The 21,804-nt window shown below is 41.4% G+C and overlaps 1 protein-coding gene across 1 annotated transcript in view; it reads left to right on the forward strand.

The window, feature by feature from the left end:
• IQGAP2 (IQ motif containing GTPase activating protein 2) overlaps nucleotides 1–21,804 on the forward strand; it is a 339,223-nt gene that overhangs the window by 306,767 nt on the left and 10,652 nt on the right. Inside the window, 5 exon segments of the mRNA XM_021084462.1 lie at nucleotides 3,147–3,249; nucleotides 4,710–4,851; nucleotides 16,096–16,183; nucleotides 19,003–19,215; nucleotides 21,505–21,665. Coding sequence (XP_020940121.1) covers nucleotides 3,147–3,249; nucleotides 4,710–4,851; nucleotides 16,096–16,183; nucleotides 19,003–19,215; nucleotides 21,505–21,665 — 707 coding nt within the window.

A 21,804-nucleotide genomic window follows, 5' to 3' on the forward strand; every position in this document is an offset into this window, starting at 1 on the left:
TTTGATCCCTGGTCTCGCTCAGTGGGTTAAGGATCCAGCATTACTGTGAGCTGTAGTGTAGTTTGCAGACGTAGCTTGAATCTGGCCTTGCTATGGCTGTGGTGGTGACCGGCAGCTACAGCTCGAATTCGAACCCTAGCCTGGGAACTTACATATGCCACAGGTGCAGCCAAAAAAAAAAAAAAAAAAGAAAAAGAAATTCAAAAGACAACCAAGGTAATGAGAGAAAATAATCACAAATAATATATCTGCTAAAGGACTTGTATCCAGAATATTTAAGTAAAATCTACAACTCAATGATAAGTAATCTGATTTTAAATGAGCAACTGGGAGTTCCCGTCGTGGCCCAGTGGTTAATGAATCTGACTAGGAACCATGAGGTTGTGGGTTCAATCCCTAGCCTTGCTCAGTGGGTTAAGGATCCAGCATTGCTGTGAGCTGTGGTATAGGTCAACAGACATGGCTCGGATCTGGCGTTGCTGTGTCTCTGGCGTGGGCCAGCGGCTACAGCTCCGATTAGACCCCTAGCCTGGGAACCTCCTATGCCGCGGGTGCAGCCGTAGAAAAAGACAAAAAAAAGACAAAACAAATAAAATGAGCAACTGTACATCAAAGGACATAATCAACATAGCGAAATGGCAAGCTACAGAATGGGAGAAATATTTGCAAATCGCATTTCTGATGAGAGGTTAATATCCAAAATATGTAAAGAACTCCCAACAACTCAACAACAACGAAAAAAAACAATTTTAAAATGAGCTGGTTACTCACATAGGCGTTTCTTCAAAGAAGGTACAGAAATGCTGACAAGTATATGACAAGATGCTCAGCATCACTAATGGCTAGGGAAATCCATGTCAAAACCGACCACAGTTTTCCCTTAATGTATAACAGAGTCAGCCAATAAATCTACCATTTAATTTAGGGGAAAAAAAAAAACACCATGTGATACTACCTCACACACCTTATGGTGACTACTATTAAAAGAAAAACCAGAAAATAAGTTCTGGCAAAGATATAGAGAAATCAGAAGGCTCTTATATTATTATTAGTGGATATGTTAACTGGTATAGCTGCTATGGAAAAAATATGATAGTTTCACAAAAAAATTCAAAACATCTGAATCTGTGTTTATACTCAAAAGCAGAATTGGAGTTCCCATCATGGCTCAGGGGAAACAAATCTGACTAGCATCCATGAGGACGCAGGTTCAATCCTTGGCCTCGCTCAGTGGGTTAAGGATCCGGCATTGCCATGAGCTGTGGTGTAGGTCGCAAACTCAGCTCAGATCCTGCATTGCTGTGGCTGTGATGTAAGCCAGCAGCTACAGCTCCAATTTGACCCCTAGCCTGGGAATTTCTGTATCCTGTGGGTATGGCCCTAAAAAGACCAAAAAAAAAAGAGAGAGAGAGAGAGAGGAAAAGAAAAAGCAGAGTTAGACATTTGTACCCTCATGCTCACTGCAGCATTGTACAGTAGCCAAAAGGTGGAAGCAACTGAGTGTCCATCAGCAGACGAATGGGTAGACAAAATGTAGTGCTCCTACCAGGGAATATTATTCAGCCTTAAACAGGCAGGAAATTTTGACTCAAGCTGCAACATGGATGAACCTTGATGATGTTATGCCAAGCAGAGTAAATCAGACATCACTAGTCATCAGGGACAGTAAATCAAAACAACAATGAGATAACAACTTCACGCCCACTAGGATGGCTAGAATAAAAAAATCAATGTTGGCAAGGATGTAGAAAAATTGAAACTCTTATGCGCTGCTGGTGGAAATATAAAATGGTACAGCCTCTTTGGAAATCAATTTGGCAATTCCTAAATGTCCCTAAAACGTAAGAGTTACCAGGTGATGCAGCAATTCTACTCCTGGGTATGGACTCCAGAAAATTGAAAACAGGAGTTCCTACTATGGCTCAATGGGTTAAGAACCAGGTGACTCAGTGGGTTGCTGCAGAGGTGCAAGTTCAGTCCCTCTGCTGGTGCAGTGGGATAAGGGTCCGGCATTGCTACGGGTGCAACTCAGATACAATCCCTGGCCTGGGAATTTCCATATGCCACAGGTGCAAACGTTTAAAAAAAAAAAAGAATGTAATGGAAAAGACTGGTTTTATCATATGATTCAGCATTTTGTAAGATAGTTACTCAAAACAACTAAAATTATATTTCCTATCCCCAGGAGTACCAGCCCCATACTTTGGAAACATTGTATTAATTTACTTCAAATGAAAAGAAAGGCAGATGTGTTGTCCTCCAGTACTGCTGCTCAGAGCTGTTTCCTCTAAAACCTGGCAAACACCCCAGCAGTGTTACCATTAATCCTTTTTCATGGAAATTCTGAAAAGGACAACCAGCTGCTCCATCTAGGTCTCAGGCCAGGGAATCATATGGGCATTTCTGACAACCCTGCCCATGAGTGATCATCAATGCCAGACAGAATAAAATAACTAATAGTGGTGATTTAAAAAATAAATAAATAACTCTAGTGTTTGATTACTGCCTAATTTTTCTCTGAAGAGATATGGAAACGCCTTTGCAATTTGCTACCATATTAATCAAGAGACTTAGGCAGTGGTTTAGACTCCCCCCAATTTTGACTTTTTCTTTTAATTGAAGTACAGTCGATTTACAATGTTGTGTTAGTTTCAGGTGTACAGCAAATTGATTCAGTTATACAAACACACACACATTCTCTTTCAGCTTCTTTTCCCATGTATGTTATTACAAAATATTGAATATAGTTCCATGTGCTATATAGTAGGTCCTTGTGGGTTATCTGTTTTATAGGTAGTCATGTGCATATGTTAATCCCAAACTCCTAATTGATCCCTCAACTTTCACTTTCTCTGTAAAAGTGGAAGGAGCTCAGGGCAAAAGGCTGCCTCTTGGCTAATCTTGCTGAAAGAGGGCTTATGAGTGCCTTTCAAACTATAATTTATTGGTGAAGGGCAGGCACTTCCTTCTAAGACAACATAAAAGCTGTGTCTCTCTTTGGTCTCTAATCTTAATGTCAGGCTGGTATTTAAGAGTCAAACAATATCAGAAGGAAGTTATTATGAAAAATGGGGACGGAAACTATGTAAATATGGTAGCTGTTGAGAATTTACTTTTGTCTTTGTGTGTGTGTTTTCTATATAAAGCTCCTGTTGGAACACCAGGATGCAATTGCACCAGAAAAAACTGACTTACTGAATGAACTATTAGAATTGCTTGGAGAGGTGCCTAATGTGGAATCTTTTCTTGGTAAGAGTATCTTCCTTCTACATATTGTTGTTGGTTTGTATTTGGTTGGTTGGTCGGTTGGATTTCCTATCCTAGATCAAATTAATTTTAATTTAGGTGTGATTTAATTTTTAATTTAATATTTAAGTTTATTTATTTATTTTGTCTTTTTGTCTTTTCTAGGGCTGCTCCTGCGGCATATGGAGGTTCCCAGGCTAGGGGTCTAATCGGAGCTGTAGTCACCGGCCTACACCAGAGCCACAGCAACATGGGATCCGAGCCACGTCTGTGACCTACACCACATCTCATGGCAATGCCAGATCCTCAACCCACTGAGCAAGGCCAGAGATCAAACCCAAAACCTCCTGGTTCCTAGTCGGATTTGTTAACCACTGCGCCATGACAAGAACTCCAGTACTTAAGTTTATTTAAAGGATAGTAACTACACTCAGTGCTTTCTACCTGAAGGATTCTATAATTTTTAGTGCCCTACATTGTAAAAGAGTTTGCTATTCTTAAAACTCCAGGTACCCCAAAAAGGACTTGTCAATCATAAAGAAAGAAAAGAAAAAAATGTATTAGATGTTCCTTACTGAATTCTCCAATAATGTCATTTATTAACAATTCTCCCTTCTAGTGATTTTTTTGAAAATTTGAATATCTTTGTCTCATGCTATTTTAATGTTTAATTCAAAGATTTTTTTTAAGCCACCTTAAGTATATTGGAATGTGGTTTCTTCTGAAGACCGTGATCTCCTGTTCAGCTACCAAGCCCATGTTTCCTACAGAACCTTTTTCTTTTAAAGAAAAAAATTTTTATTAACATATAGTTGATTTACAGTGTTCCTTCAATTTCTGCAAAGTGACAGCAAAGTGACCCAGCCACCCATACACAACATTCTTTTTTTTTTTTTTTTCATTTTCTATCATGTTCTAACCCAAGAGACCAAACACAGTTCCCTGTGCTGTACAGCAGGGCCCCATCACCTATCTGTTCTATATGTATCTGTCTATCCCCAAACTCCCCATCCATCCCCCTTTCCACTGGTAAACATAAGTCTGCCCTCCATATCTGTGATCTGTTTCTGCTTTGTAGATAGATCACATATGTACATGATTCCAGATATAAGTGATATCACATGGTATTTGTCTTTCTGATTTATTTCACTTAATATAAGAATTTCTAATTCCATCCATGTTGTTGTACATGGTATTATTTTGTCCCTTTTTATGGTTGAATAGTATTCCATTGTATAGATGTACCACATCTTCTTGATCCATCAACCTGTTGATGGATAAATGACTTGTTTCCATGTCTTGGCTATTGTAAATAGTGTTGAAATTAACATAGGGGTGTATGTATCTTTGTCAATGAAAGTTTTGTCAGATGTCCAGGAGTGGGATTGCAGAACCTTTTCCTTGCATTCTTAATGCTGTCTTCACAGTCAGTGAATTGGAAAAATAACAGTTTTCTTCTACAGGGGAAGGAGCTGTTGACCCCAATGATCCTGACAGGGTAAACACACTGAATCAACTCTCCAAGACTGAAATTTCCCTTTCCTTGACAAGCAAGTACGACATAGGGGATGGTGAAGCTATTGACGGCCAAAGCCTCATGATCAAGTAAGTGTGGGGCCTCAAGAACATGTGTCTCCAATTATGTATCTTAAACCATGCAAATTCAAATAAGGCTAAATCCTCAAATAATTCATTTTAAAATATCTAAACATCGAAATACATTCTGTTTATCCATCAAACATCTAACCAAAGGATAACAGACAGGCTATCATTTAAGAGGGAACTGAATATTATAAAAACTGCCTAAAGTTTGTCTTGTTTTTTAGTTTTCCTTAGTGTAATTTGATTCCTTTCCTTTAAAAAATGAAGTGATTAACTCAGCCTGTGAAAGTCCTTCGGTAGTTTCAGACTGGTCAGAGAACAATGGGGCAAATACCTTGAGCCAGATTTATTTTTTGGTACAAAATGTCAATATAAACAGCACATGTGATAAGACAAGATGCTGTTATCTGATTTATTAGACACCTTTCCTCTTCAACTAAGCCTGGATATCTTGACTAACTGATTTTATTTATACCCTCCTTCCCGCCCTCAGAGATTTCAAACAAAGCATTCACATTTTCAGTTAATACTGTTTTTCCCATCAAGGCCTCATGGGCGTTCCACATCCGTCCTTTACACAGAGTAAGAAAGTATAATCCATCACCATCAATCGAAACACCAGAAGCAAAACCAGGTGCTCACCCAGCAATATAGTTTTTAAAAACTAGCATAAACAGACGGATTTGTATTAGCTCATTAAAACAGTTGTATATTGGGATGAGGTAGAGAATGGAAGTGGGAAATGGGGACACAAAGAAATAAGTATATAAATAATCCTCACACATGACTTCCAAGGTACATGTACTAAGTTCTGAGGTTTTCATCTGTGACAGGATCTTTCTGTTCTGCCACTGACATGCTTCAGACAGCACTTGTTTCTGGTTGGCTTTTTTTCCAGATATTCAATCACCCATGAAAATGGCAGGGGGAGAGAGAAAGAGAGGAAGAGGGAGGGAGGGAAGGAGAGAGGGAGAGAGAGAGAAAGAAAGAAGCTACTCAGTGTGCTGTGTTGCAATATGTGCATCTTCTCCTAGACTTGTTTATTGTGTGCTGTCATTATCTCTAAGGCGCCATTTGTTCATGTAGCCAAATACTTGAGTTATCTACTCTGTGTCCGCGGCACTGGGCTTGAGGCTGGGGTTCCAGCAGGGGGAGCGAGCCGTTAAGGGTCCCTGCCTTCTGGATGTCTGGAGTCTGATGGAGAACCCAGCTCACCTGTGGGACCCAGGACACCCTGCAAGACTGCTAGGCAGGAGTTCCCATCGTGGCTCAGTGGTTAATGAACCTAACTAGGAACCATGAGGTTGCGGGTTCGATCCCTGGCCTTGCTCGTGAGGTCAAGGATCTGGCGTTGCTGTGAGCTGTGGTGTAGGTTGCAGACGAGGCTTGGATCCCGCATTGCTGTGGCTCTGGCGTAGGTGGGCAGCTACAGCTCCAATTAGACCCCTAGCCTGGGAACCTCTATATGTTGCAGGAGCGGCTCTAGAAAAGGCAAAAAGACCAAAAAAAAAAAAAAAAAAAAAGACCACTACACAACCTTGGCCTCATAAGAGTTGAGGACAGTTTCTTTAGACTACTGATGACCAAGTCAGATTGAACTTGGAGAGAGATAACTCTGGAAGGGCCATAGAAAAAAGGGGGGGAAACTGTGGAAGCTACTCCCCACTGGCTGACCATGTGCCAGTTACAAAGGTAACGGGAAGTAACAGATTGTGTGGTCCCACCGTGCAAATTAAATTAGGCTGAGTAGCCTATGACCTCTGAACTTTATGCTTTATTATTTATTTATTTATTTATTTTTGTCCTTTTAGGGCCACACCCATGGCATATGGATGTTCCCAGGCTAGGGGTCTGTCTAATCGGAGCTGTAGCTGCTGGCCCACACCACAGCCACAACCACAGCCACACGGGATCCAAGCTGCATCTTCGACCTACACCACAGCTCACAGCAATGCTGGATCCTTAACCCACTGAGCAAGGCCAGGGATCGAACCCACGACCTCATGGTTCTTAGTCAGATTCGTTTCCGCTGCATCACGATGGGAACTCCAGCTTTATCCTTTAGAAGTAACAGAAATCTTTTCACAGTTTTGTCTTTTGCTTGAAGGCTATTTTCTAAATGTACTCAACTCAAATGTCTGCATAAACGAATGAAGGTCATGATTCGAGTAGTCTAAAATATCAAATAGTCTGAACATCACGCATATTTATACTGACTTCTGAATATGCGTCTCCTTGGTTCTGTGAATTTTTGGAAGTCACAATTTAAAAGCAGCACCATGCAAGTCAGGAGTGTTGGACAGTGGAGTATCTCAGCCAGGGCAACCTGGTACATCGTCCTCCTTGCCTCCGCCCTTGTGCGGCTCTCTCCCTTCTTGCCCACTGTGTGCTGAAAACAAGTGCCGTCTGCTTTTTTTTTTTTTTTTTTTCTTTTTATGAAAGCTGCACCTGCTGTCTATGGAAGTTCCCAGGCCAGGGGTTGAATCAGAGCTGCAGCTGCCGGCCTACACCACAGCCACAGCAACACCAGATCTGAGCCACCTCTGCGACCTATATTGCAGTTTGCAGCAATCCCAGATCCTAACTTAACCCATTGAGCAGGGCCAGGGATCAAACCTGAATCTTCACAGACGCTGTGTCGGGTTCTTAACCCACTGAGCCACGATGGGCTCTACCAAGTAGAGCCAGCCAGTGGTTTTATTTATTTACTGCTATATTTTGTGATAAAATATACACAGCACAAAATTTAACATTCTAACCTTTTAAAATGTATGATTCAGTGGCTTTTAGTATATCCAGAATCTTGTGCAGCCATCACTACTGTCAAGCTCCAGACCATTTTCACCATTCCAGAAGTAACCCCACATCCAGGAAGCAGTCATTTCCCAGTGCCCCTGGGGCATCTTTTCAAGCCCTGCTGCCCACTCTAATCTACTTTCTGTCTCTGAACTTGCCAGTTGTGGAAGGTTCATATCATTGGAATCAGACAGCATGTGGCTTTGTGTGTCTGGCTTCTTTTATTCAGCAAATTTGTGCCTGAATAACATTCCTTTGTATGAATCTACAACATTTATTATGGACATTTGGGTCGCTGCTCCCTTTTAGCTATAGTGAATAGTACTACTACAAACATTTGTCTCTCTATACACCTTTTTTTTTTGGTCTTTTTGCCTTTTCTTGAGCCGCTCCCACGGCATATGGAGGTTCCCAGGCCAGGGGTCGAATCAGAGCTGTAGCCCCCGGCCTACGCCAGAGCCACAGCAAGGCCAGATCCGAGCCGCGTCTGCAACCTACACCACAGCTCACGGCAACATTGGATCCTCGGCCCACTGAGCTAGGACAGGGATGGAACCTGCAACCTTATGGTTCCTAGTCGGATTCGTTACCCACTGCGCCATGACGGGAGCTCCTGTATACACCTTTTTAATTGAACCCTTGTTTTCTGTTCTCTTGGGTTCTGTTCTACCTAAGGGTAGAATTGCTTGGTTGTATTGTAATTCTATGTTTAGCTTTTTGAGGACCTGCCAAACATTTTCCCACAGTGGCTGCACCATTTATATTTCTATCAACAATTTTTCCAGAATTTTTTTTCTGTTTTTTTGGGATTTTTTGGTTATAGCCATCCTAGAAGGTATGAAGCAGTATCTCATTGTGGGTTTGATTTGCATTCCCTTGGTGATTAATAATGATGAGCATCTTTCCCTGTGCTTGTTAGCAATTTGTATATCTTCTTCGGAGAAATGTCTATTCAAGTCTTTTGGCCATTTTTTATTTGGGTGGTTTGCCTTTTTGTGCAGAGTTGTATGAGTTCTTTATATGTTCTGGATAATAAACCCTTAGCAGATATATGATTCACAAATATTTTCACCCCTTCTATGGTTTGTCTTTTTATTCTCTTGATAATATCCTTCTCTGCAGATAAATTTTGACTTAATGAAGTTCAGTTTATCTTTTGTTATTTTCTTGTGCTTTCGAGATCATATGTAAGAATTCATTACCCAGGAGTTCCCGCTGTGGCAGAGTGGGTTAAGAATCCGACTATAGCGTCTTGGGTCCCTGTGGAGACATAGCTTCAATCCCTGGCCCAGAGACATGAGGCGAAGGATCCAGCGTCGCCACAGCTGCAGTGTAGGTCAATCCCTGGCCTGGGAACTTCCATATGCCAAGGGTTTGGCCATAAAATTAAAAAATAAAAAAAGGAATTCATTGCCCAAACCAAGACCATGAGGATTTACTTCTGTATTTTGTTTTTGGTTTTTTTTTTTTTTTTCTAAGTATTCTATAGCTTCAGCTTTTATATTTAGGTCTATGATCCCTTTTGAGCTAATTTTTGTGTATGGTATTAGGTTGGAGCTCAGTGTCATTTTTTTGCACAGTGATGTCCAGTTTTCCATCATCATTTATCTTTATAATTCAGTGAATTTTATTATATTTATAGTTGTACAACCATCATCACAACTTAATTTTAAAACATTTCTATCCCAGCTCCCCAGCTCCCCCCCGCCGCCACCTGTCCCCTTTGGTAACCATAAGTTTTTCAAAGTCTTTCTGTTTCTGTTCTGCAAAAAAGTTCGTTTGTATCCTTTTTTGAGATTCTACATATAAGTGCTGTCATATGATGTTTGTCTCTCACTGTATAATTTTTAAAATAAAGAACCGAGAAACAAATTACCAATTGCATGAAGCTACCTAAAAGATCAGAAGTAGCCCTAAAAGTTGTGCACTCCAGTCTTAGGTTGGCACATCCCTGCCCGCCTCATGTCCTCTTAGTAATTGAGATGAGTACAGGAGTGGGGTGAGGGTGGGTGGACATTCAAAATGGGCTTCAGGGAAGAGCAATTCTATCACCATTTCTTACAGAGACTATTCTTTCTCCAATAAATGGTCTAGACACTCTTGCTGAAAGCCAGTCTACCATACACATATGGTTTTCTAGACTCTAAATTCTATTCCTTTGATCTATGTATCTTTCCTTATGCTAGTACCACACTCCATTTATCCAATAATGAGTAATTCATCTTTAGGAGGGTCCCTGAAGTAGCAGAATTTGAAGCACCTTATGCTTGTAAATTCGATTCCACACTGATATTATAATTCTTAATAACTAGAAGAAAATGGTAATGATACCATTTTACTATGTACCAGGGATTGTCTGATCTAGTTATGGATATAGATAAGAACATAGATAACAACATATATAATAACACGGATGTGTCATGTGATAAGTTCAGCAGCTCCAAGAAGTAGAGGTTATTACCTCTCTTTTACATATAAGGAAACTAGGCACCGAACAGACAAAAATCCTTTCCTGGTCGTAAAGCTAATAAGTGGAGCAGAGATTCTAACCCAGACAATCTTAAATCTTTCCAGGCCTACACTCTTCATCGCAGGGTTTTGCAACTTGAAGGCAAAGTAACTGCTCTTTGTCCCCTTAGGGATCTTAGGATGAACAATGAGAAGGATAGCAGAGCAGTTATTGTTTAACGGATGCTGGGGCATCTTCCCAGACCACAGAGAAGAAACAACAGAGTAAGGAAATAAAGGCACATACTGGAATAGGAAGAAACTTATTTCTGTTTCCCTGCCATATGTTTATGGAATAGGGAGCTTCAGTTTGGGCTCTTACCATTTTGCCAGTACTACCAAGCATGGTATTACAAGAATAAACAGAAAGCCTGGTTGAAGAGTCCTAGAAGCACCTGGAATAACAGCCCTCATCTCACACATTAGCCACTGGACTCTGAGTAAATCACTTCACCATAAGTTGCTCAACCATCAGATGGAGGAGAGGAAGGATGACAATGAGTAGAAGGGACACAGCGACACCCTATATGGTATAAAGAACTGTACAGATGTACATCTCATTATGACTTATGATCTGACTTAAAGTCTGTGATTCTTATGGCCTTTATTAAGCTTTTTCTACAAAAATACGTGTGTGTGAGGAGAAGACATCAATTGTGGTTTCTAATCACACTTAGCTGCCTGAGTGCCTAGGTTGTCATTCCTAAAGAATGTCATTCCTATCACATAATTCAGTTCCGGCATCCATCATCCCAACTGAAAAATTGCCTTGCTTTGGATCCAGACTGGCCTGACCGTCAGACGGCTAAGGGGATATTTGAGGTCTGTTGATAGAAATGTATAATCATGTTATTAGAATTCTAAACAATTGGAGATCTTTTTCAGCTTTCACAGACACTCATTCCATTTCAGCCTTGGGCACATTTTAAGGGAGATGATAAGACAGGGCAGGGGGACTCAGAACGGTCCTGGTCAGAGTGTAGTAACAGACACCCTTTGAATGAAATGGCCAAACCTAAGGAGCCGCACTAATTTACAAGCAGCGTATGGTCTCATTTATTGACCGTGGGATTTGAGCACAGCTATGCTGAATAAAATAAACTCCCTGGTGGACTTCTTTTTTCTTAACTCTCCTCATTCAGGGAGACTGGCGGAGCCCTTGGTTTGATCAGCCTGTCTTTACATTTTGTTTAAACAGCCATGGGGTCAAAACTCTAACCAGTCGATTAATGCTGGTCAGACCATATCTAGAACACTGCGTTTGGAGTTCCCGTCATGGCTCAGTGGTTAACGAATCCGACTAGGAACAGAAGATTTCGGGTTCCATCCCTGGCCTTGCTCAGTGGGATAAGGATCTGGCATTGCCATGAGCTGTGGTGTAGGTTACAGACGCGGCTTGGATCTGGCGTTGCTGTAGCTGTGGCGTAGACCAGTGGCTATGGCTCCGATTAGACTCCTAGCCTGGGAACCTCCATATGCTGCAGGAGAGGCCTTAGAAAAGGCAAAAAGACAAAAAAAAAAAAAAAAAAATACTGTGTTTGTATTGATGTGGGGAGGGGACGTGTCTTAAAGTTGTTGGCAAACTGAAATGTGAGCAGAACTAGAAACTCTGTTTTAATCCTGTTCTGAAGAGTTTTAAGGAACTGAGAGGTTTCACTTGGAAAATAAAAGAAAGGTGGTAGAGAGAGGGGATTAGAGGCATCATTCTGGCCCCTCTGGCCAGGTTGATGTGAGAGGCTGGTGATGTGGAAAGGGAATTCAACTCGTTTTCTGCAGCTCTAGAAAATAGAGTGTGGCCTTGTATAACCACTGAACCTCTGAGGTCTTAGCTGACTCATTTGTAAAATCAGGGATTGGACGGTTGCCCAAAGGTTCCCCAAAGTACGGAGGGCCTGTGACTCAGGTCCAGTGAGTGGATGGGCCTGGAGGGCAGGCCTTTCAGAGTGAGCGTCCCATTTAAGAAGGGGCTGTTTCGAGAAACTGACTCACAGACATGGAGAACAGGCTTGTGGTTGCCAAGGGGGAGGAGGGAGGGAGTGGGATGGACTGGGAGTTTGGGGTTAGTAGATGCAAATGGTTGCATTTAGAATGGATAAGCAATGAGGTCCTATTGTGTAGCACTGGGGACTATATCCCGTCTCTTGGGATAGACCACAATGGAAGATAATAGGAGAAAAAGAATGTATATGTAAGTATGACTGGGTTACTTTACTGCACAGCAGAAATTGGTACAACATTATAAATCAATTATGCTTTAAATAAAAAAAAAGAATGGGCTGCTCCAATGCTACACTTGCCAAAAGAGATTTAATGTGAGCCATGCAAGCCCGTGTAAGTTTTCTAGAAATTTCCACATTTTTAAAAAGAAACAGGCGCAGTAGAAACGAATCCAGTTAGTAGCCATTAGGTCGTGGATTCGATCCCTGGCCTTGCTCAGTGGGTTAAGGATCTGGGGTTGCCGTGAGCTGTGATGTAGGTCGCAGATGCAGCTCGGATCTTGTGTTACTGTGGCTGTGGTGTAGGCCGGCAGCTACGGCTCCTATTCGACCCCTAGCCTGGGAACCTCCATATGCTGAAAATGCGGTCCTAAAAAGCAAAAAAAAAAAAAAGAGAGAGAGAGAGAAACAGATGAAATTCACTCCAAAATTTTGTCATTTCAATATGTAATCAGTGTAAAAAGTTATTGATGATGTAGGGTAAGCCTTCAAAATACACAGTGTGTCTTGCACTTAGCACATGTCTCAGCTTGAGCCAGCCATGTCTTGAGTGCCCACTGGCCACCTGTGCCCAGTGGCTGCCATCTTGGGCAGCACAGGTATGGTGACTGGGTGAGCGCTGACCATGTGTCAGATCCTAGTGAGAGGCTTCCACATACATCTTTCATTCATTCCTATGAGAGATTCCCATTATATACTTAGAAAAAAACAAAACACCTATAGGCACTACATAATTTGCACAAGTCCACACACCAAGTAAGCCTAGTAAGCCCCTGAAGCCCTGATTCGACCTTAGATCTGTCTTACCCAGTGTCCTTAGCCATTAGAATTACTGCAGGACGAGGTAGTGAGTTCCCCATCTTACTTATGTGCAAGATGATGCAGAACTTTGGCATTGGATTCCGGTGGAGGCCTGACAGAGAGTTTCCTGAGAATGGCTGTGGGAGCAGTTTGTCTTCTAGCCGCTCCTGAACATTCTCGGTTGCTGGCAGGGCACATACTTTTGACCCTGGTCATTTTGGTCATCAGATAGCTTCTCTAAAGAGTCAAGCTGGTCCTGTGAAATTAGATTGTTATGATCATTATACAACTACAGATGTGATAAATTTATTTGAGTAATTAAAAAAAATGAAAAAAATAAAAAATAAAAAAAAGAGTCACGCTGGGAGTTTCCTAGAAGCTTGCATAATAAGTTATTCCTAGAATATGATTTCAAATAAGAAACAGTCACTGTGTTGACATTTTTTTAATTTATTTTTTTATTTTGTTTAGGGCCGTGCTTGCGGCCTATGCAAGTTCCCAGGCTAGGGGTCTAATCGGAGCTGCAGCTGCTGGCCTACACCACAGCCCACAGCTACACCAGATCCTTAACCCACTGAGTGAGGCCAGGGCTCACCTGCATCCTCATGGATACTAGTCAGGCTGTTATTGCTGAGCCACAAGGGAAACTCTGACTTTTTTTTTTTTTTTTTTGGTCTTTTTAGGGCTGTACCCATGGCATATGGAGGTTCTCAGGCTAGGGGTCGAATCGGAGCTACAGCTACCAGCCTACACCACAGCCACAGAAATGCCAGATCCAAGCCGTGTCTGTGACCTATACCACCGCTCACGGAAACACCAGATCCTTAACCCACTGATCAAGGCCAGGGATCAAACCCACTGAGGCAAGGGATCGAACCCACAACCTCTTGGTTCCTAGTCGGATTCGTTTCCACTGCGCCACAACAGGAACTCCTCCTGACATTTTGTTTTAATTGCCCAAAGCTTTTATTTTTAACTCCATGTTCCCATTTAATCCGCTTATAATGGTGATTGGAGGAGGGAGTTGTGTGGGGAGGAAATGCTAGTTGGCTGCCTGAGCCTCAGGACAGCGCCACCTCCCACCTTTGTCTGTCATGAGCTGCGCGCCCACCTTTGACTCTCAGGGGACGGTTTCTCTTCGCATTCCCAGACAGCCCGTAAATCCCCAGCAGTGAAGGGTCATGGGCCAGAGGAAATGATTGCCATCATTCTTCTCAGACAGACTGGAAATAAATAAGAGAGGAGAAAAAAAGAATGGCTGCAGATGGTTTGTTGGATTTTATCCTCTTTTCAAAAATAATGTATCTGGAGTTCATTTTTGAGAGTTTCCTCTTGTCATCAGGGAGCGGTTGCCCTGATGTTTCAAAACATGAATGATGTTTTGTTTTCATTTTCCAATTTTCATGCTGGGTGAACATTTCCTGCTGTAGTGAAGGAAGAAATTCATTGCCAGGGGATGTCACGTAATACCTTGGGGAGAATGGAGGTTAAACACAACGAGAGTGAAACTTCAGACCTTGGTTAGACCTGTGTGTAATTTAAGGCAACCTCTGTTTATGTTCCCTTTTTCTAGAAGAGACTCAATGTCCAACCATGTTCCCTCTTCTATCAAAGTGAGCATGCTTGACTCTATGCCTTTTGTGTTAAAATCTTTTTACCTAGTTACATAACCTGATCTTTAATTAGGAAATGATGGCTGATTACCCTAAAGAACACATATGAAAAAAAAAAAAAAAAAAAAAACGAGCTCCCTGGTGGTCTAGTGGTTAGGATTTGGCACTTTCACCGCTGCAGCCTAGGCTCAGTCCCTGGTCTGAGAATTGAGATCCCACATCACGCTGCTTCACGCCGCAGCCAATAAAAAAAAGAAAGAAAGAAACAAAGAGATGGTTTTAGCACTAGCGGTGGGGTTTTCCAGCTCCTGTTCCCGAGGAGCTCTTTCCTTCTCCCACCTGAGGACAAGGACCCACGCTGATGGCTTAGTCCTGCCAGCAGACATGAGGCTCTGGAACACCCATTCCCCTGGCGACTGTGTCAGCCACGGCCCAAGCCTCTACAACCCACACAGGCCTTGTACTCCCACTGCCTTCACAGTGTTTCATAACTTCCTCAGAGCAGGGGAGGTAACAGCTGGTCTGGCTCCTAAAGGCTTATGATGTCTTCGACAGGCTCAGAGTTGAAATGATTTTAAAGTCAGGAAAGGGAGACATGATGTGGTCTTTCCTGTGCCCTCCACGGTCACAGGCCAGATGGTTCCTCCTGTTCGTCAAAGAGAGGTCTCAGTCTTACAGCAGAAATTACCACGACATTGTCAATCAACCGTACCACAATAAAACTTTAAAAAATGAAAAGTTCTATTTTTCACCAAAAAAAAAAAAACAAAAAAAACCAAAAAAACAGTGGTCTCCGTCTAAAAAGAAGAAAAGGTCCTTAGATAAGGAATGTGATGAGATACTCATGCCCATGTTAGCATGGAATCCGAGAACATTAAGTGCATAAAACCCAGACTTGGATGATTAAGCGTTCACAAACTTTCAGGAGCCTTAAAGCAGACATAGTGAAGTTCTGCAAGACAGTTTTCTTTGAAGCTTCTTCTTTTTTTTTTTTTTTTTTTTGGTCTCTTTTTTTTGTTTTTTCTAGGGCCGCACCCACAGCATATGGAGGTTCCCAGGCTAGGGTTCCAGTCGGAGCTATAGCTGCCAGCCTACGCCACAGCTCACAGCAATGCCGGATCCTTAGCCCACTGAGCGAGGCCAGGGATCGAACCCACAACTTCATGATTCCTAGTCGGATTCGCGAACCACTGAGCCATGACGGGAACTCCTGAAGCTTCATTTTTGTATGTGTTGATACACTCCCTTGGGAGAAGCAGATATTTGAGCATCCGGACTGCTGTTGAAAACCTGTCTCTCCTTTGTTTTGTTAGGACCAAAAAACTGATCATTGATGTGATTCGGAACCAACCAGGGAGCACACTGACAGAGATCTTAGAGACACCAGCTACTACAAAACAGGTAATCAGCCTTAGAGCATGAAATAGATGGGAGTTGATCTTGTTAAGACATTGTAACAGATGTTTACCTTTATCTCAGAGAATCTATAACCGACATAATTTGGAAGTAAGGAATTCAACTGAGTTATATCAAATCATGGAATACATATATAAAATACAAAAATATTTTTCTATTTTATGTATAAAGTCCATCACATATCAATGAGAATGAAATAGAAAAATGCAGCACTGAATTTATGCTGAATAATTTTATCCAAGTCTAGGGAGGTAGTGCTGGGTCTTTCGAAGCCTCTGAATATTCATCATGAGCTCTGAGCAGGGAGTGTAGAAAACAAAGGTAAGAAAGAATGAACTACTTAAAGATGAAGACTGTCTGCATTGCAGTGGATGGGCAGCCACTTCAGAGATCCTTCTGGTAGACAGGATGTAGAAAAATACCTTTCATATTTGATGTATTTGCTAACTTGAAGAATCAAAGAAGCATCTCATGCATTAAGACTGTTTTCCAAATGCTTCGGAAGCAAACATTTCGAATCCATTAAGTCAGAACGCCTTTATCCTAGTGTAAGGAACTGAAATTTCATAACAGTCTTGCATGAACCTTTTTATCAGCATCCTTTAAAATACATCACTGTTTCGTTTGTTCTGAATTAATTTCGGTGTTATTGCTGAAGTTTCAATAACTGCCACTCCCTAAAGAAACACTAACAAAAGTATCTAATTAAGTTAGGTTACAGGGCTACGCATAATTTTCCTGAATCCTTCTTAGTTTAATTGGTTGCCAAGAAATCATTCTGTCATGGGTTTTAATTTTAAAAAATAGATATGTGATGGCAAGTTGAATCATATGTGTGAATGTTTTTTAGACAGCATGGGTAGAATATGGTACTGAGTATGAGAACTTTAGTTCTTTTTTTTTTTTTTTTTGAATTTTTGCTATTTCTTGGGCCGCTCCCGCGGCATATGGAGGTTCCCAGGCTAGGGGTCCAATCGGAGCTGTAGCCACCGGCCTACGCCAGAGCCACAGCAACGCAGGATCCCAGCCTGGTCTGCAACCTACACCACAGCTCACGGCAACGCCAGATCATTAACCCACTGAGCAAGGGCAGGGACCGAACCCGCAACCTCATGGTTCCTAGTCGGATTCGTTAACCACTGCGCCACGACGGGAACTCCAGAACTTTAGTTCTTATTGAACTTTTTTTTTCTTTTAGGGCCACACCCAAGGCACATGGAGGTTCCCAAGCTAGGGGTCCAATCAGAGCTGTAGCCGCTGGCCTACACCACACCTATAGCAGCACAGGATCTGAGCCTCGTCTATGACGTACACCACAATTTATGGCAACACCGGATCCTTAACCCACTGAGAGAGGCCAGGGATCAAACCTGCATCCTCATAGATGCTAGTCAGATTCACGTCCACTGAGCTACCATGGGAGCTCCCTTATTGAACGTTTTATTTTCCTCCAAATGTAGCATAGTCCCTCAGTGAGCAGACTTCAAGAATAAAGTACAGCTCTGCCCCTCCTAGCCATATAGCTCTAGGCACTTGCAATATTTCTATACCTCAGTTTCCTCAACTGTAAAATAGGAATAATAATAATAGTACCCAATTCAGGAGTTAAAACTGAGTTAAAACATGGTAAGTAGGTAGAAAAATATCTGATATATAGTAAGTTCTCAACAGCATTGACTGTTCCTCTCATTGTTTACTACTGACCTGGTAAACTGTTACCATGTCCAATGACGTTTGTATTCTTAGACTCTGCCTATTGTGTCAGTCAGTTATCTGGTACAGTGAAATGGGAAGATCATCAATCTCTAGTACCACCAGACCCTTAACCCACTGAGCGAGGCCAGGGATCGACCCCGCATCCTCATGGATACCAGTCGGGTTTGTTACCACTGAGCAACAGTGGGAACTCCTTTTTTTTTTTTTTTTTTTGATTCATTCATTTACTCATCATTTATTTGTAAACTTATTACATGCTAGAATACTCTTTATTCATTTTGTTTAAAGAAACCTTGCAGGTTTTTCAGAGTTGGTAGTTTGAGAATGACTCCCTTACCAGAACAAAGGTCCCTAATTGGCTTCATGGTTTATGAATCTCCATGAATATGGCTAATGTGTGAGAGTTTCATTGGGTTCTGGATGTTCAGGGTTTTCATGGCAATATTTTAATGGATAATCTAGTTTTAGTTTCCTCAACTGGAGTGTCCTTTCCAAAACTGAAATCCAGAGTTCCCATCATGGCACGGTGGAAATGAATCCAACTAGGAACCATGAGGTTGTGGGTTCGATCCCTGGCCTTGCTCAGTGGGCTAAGGATCTGGCATTGCCATGAGCTGTGGTGTAGGTCACAGACGAGGTTCAAATCCCGAGTTGCTGTGGCTGTGGTGTAGACCGGCAGCTGTAGCCCTGATTCGACACTAGCCTGGAATCCTCCATAGGCCGAGGAAGTGGCCCTAAAAAAGCAAAAAAAAAGTTGAAATCCTTCCATCCAAGGAATTATAAAATACCAGTTAACCATTCTAATATGTCTGTTACTAAAGTGACTTGACAGCCTAACAATAAAATAAGCTATTTGGAACCCTGCTCAAAATAAGCCTGCCACCACTGCTGTGTTTCTCAGAACAATAAAATGATTTCTTCCCAAAGACCTATTTCAAAACCCATGAAGAACATACTGTAATTCTGGTCTCTGGACTTTGGCTCCAGGGCTTCTTTCATCTTTTGACATGAACTTGCCTCGTGCAGCTTCTAAGTCTCTGAGGTTCGGGCATCAGAGGCAAACCAACATCTTGATGTTCCCTTTCCAGGAGGCCGATCATGCCGCAGACATGGTGAGCCGTGCGATTTTAGATTCCAGGACCCCTGAGGACTTGAAGCATAGCCAGTCTGTGGTGGAAGATGCACAGCTGCCTCTTGAGCAGAAGAAGAGGAAAATCCAGAGGAATCTTCGGACATTGGAACAGACAGGACATGTGTCATCCAAAAACAAATACCAGGACATTCTCAATGCAATGGCCAAGGTTGTAGGAAAGAATATTCTTTCTTCTTTTGCTTACCAGATCGATGCTAATCGTTGGTCACACCCTGGAACTCTGTGACATGACACGACGGTCCATAGTTTTATACGTGTGGTTCCTGCCCAGCCTCAATAGTGTAGATTTTGTTAAGGTTTCAAATAGGTTGATGACTTTTAATAGAAAATAATCCTAACTCCCCCAAGTCATTAGGAGAATCGAAACACACCAGACATAAAGGCTTAGAAAATGTAATAGACAAGTTTCATCTCCTGCTTTAAATAATACCTACGTGTTTTTAAAATGATGCTTTTAGAGTTCCCTCTTGAGTTGTGAGTTGTCGTATAACCCAGTGGCCGTAGGACCTGCTGCTGAGGTCTGCTCTGCGTCGCTGAGAATTTGCCTCTAAGCAGTTTAATGCAGTTCAGACTTAAAAGTTAGTTTCTGTTTTTTCATCCCATTATTTATTTATTTATTTTTTGTAACAGCTGGGAAACTTCCTGAGAAAAGGATATCAAATTAGTGCAAGGAAACATCACAGGAAAAGGCTAGATCTGTTTGTCAAGGATAAGGAAGTATATATTTGGGGTTAAAAAAAACATTTTGTATTTTTTCTCCAAACATGCAAACTAAAATGGGTTTGGAGGTGAAGGACACTTACATGATCTGAAAAAAAAGGAAAAAAAAATGTTCTTACCTTCTGGGAGGGAAATGCAGTCAGCTTCATTCTTCCGTGGAAAGTTGTGGTCAGTTCAGGCAGTAGGCTTCTTCCTCTCAGCCTGAGTGACTCAGGAAAGTAACAGTTCTTTCTATAGCTCTAGAGTGGAACATACTTCTCTTTGGGAATATGTAGTAGAGAAATGGATGCTTTTGTCTTAGAAAAAGAAAAAAACTATCATGAAGGCATCCCCCAAAAGATTCTACTTAATGAAGAACTTTTCCTTAAGAAGGGTGTGTCTGTCTGTCTTTGGATTGCTAGAAGAATGGTTTTAAATTTGTCCACAAAGAAAAAGTAAAATTAAACAGGCATCATTTTCTTAAATGAAACATTTCCATAATTTACCAATTAGAATTACAAAAAAAAAAAAATTTTATGTCTGTAAGTTTAAATATAGCGTATCATTCTTAAGCTGTAAGCAGCTTGGTCAACTTTATGTTCTCGGAATTCCATTTAAATCCAAGTAATAGTTATCAGTGTTGAATTTTTCAGTCTTGAGACCTCAGTTATTATTTTTGCAAATCTTAAGAAATGTTCTTCAGATTAAAAACTGTGTTATTTTTTATTTATTTCTAAAATGAATGCAGGGATAAAATGTAAACCTTTGGAAGTAAAGTATTCCTTAAAGTAGGATATTCAAAATATTCTGAAGAAATTGTTTCCTGCTATAGTTTTCCTTGGGCCCTTTTAAAAACACTCTTTCTAGAGTTCCCACTGTGGCTCAGTGGTAACAAACCCAACTAGTATCCATGAGGATGCAGGTTCGAATCCTGGCCTCACTCAGTGGGTTAAGGATCCGGTGTTGTGAGCTATGATGTCCGTTGCAAATGTGGCTTGGATCTGGCATTGCTGTGGCTGTGGTGTAGGCTGGCAGCTGCAGCTCTGATTCAACCCCTAGCCTGGGCACCTCCATAGGCTGTGGGTGCAGCCCCTAAAAGCAAAAAAATAAATAATTGAATAAATAAAATTTAAGAATTTAAACACTATTTCTCCTTGAATTTAACTGTATGCTTACTCTAAAATTGCTTCTTCACTTTTCCATCAAGAAAACAAAAAACCTTAGCACTGCTTTTTTTTTTTTTGTCTTTTTGCCATTTCTTGGGCCACTCTCGTGTCATAGGTTCCCAGGCTAGGGGTCAAATTGGAGCTGTAGCCGCTGGCCTACGCCAGATCCACAGCAACGTGGGATCCGAGCCGGGTCTGCGACCCATACCACAGCTCACAGCAACGCCAGATCGTTCACCCACTGAGCAAGGGCAGGGATCAAACCCAAAACCTCATGGTTCCTAGTCGGATTCATTAACCACTGCGCCACGACAGGAACTCCCCTTAGCACTGCTTTTAAAGTGAAGTATGAATACTGCCAGTACTGAAGAAAAAGGAAGGGAGCACTTGGGCTGAGAGATAAAAATAAGGTGACTAAAATAAACTCTAAATTAACCCTCATAAATAGTGATTTAGTGCCAGATAGTCTTCTTGTCCCAAATGGGCAATATCATAAAGCAAACTCCTGCTTAAATTTCACACCATGGCTTTTCCTTGTTTTGTTTTGTTTTGTTTTGTTTTGTTTTTTTTAGGATATTCGAAATCAAAGAATCCATCGTAAGCTTCGAAAAGCTGAATTGGCAAAACTTCAGCAGACCCTGAATGCACTTAATAAGAAGGCAGCATTCTTTGAAGAGCAAATTAATTATTATGATACCTACATAAAGACTTGTTTAGACAACTTAAAAAGAAAGTAAGTTGAAATCATATATTCTTTTGAAATGTCAAAGTTTATGTGGGGTATCAATTCTTACACAATCCTAGGCTGTCAAGTTGGATTGTATAGCACACTTTTTGCTTTATTATATAACCAAAAATTAGAATCTCAATGT

This window comes from Sus scrofa, chromosome 2, assembly GCF_000003025.6.
Source record: "Sus scrofa isolate TJ Tabasco breed Duroc chromosome 2, Sscrofa11.1, whole genome shotgun sequence".
Lineage (NCBI taxonomy): Eukaryota > Metazoa > Chordata > Mammalia > Artiodactyla > Suidae > Sus > Sus scrofa.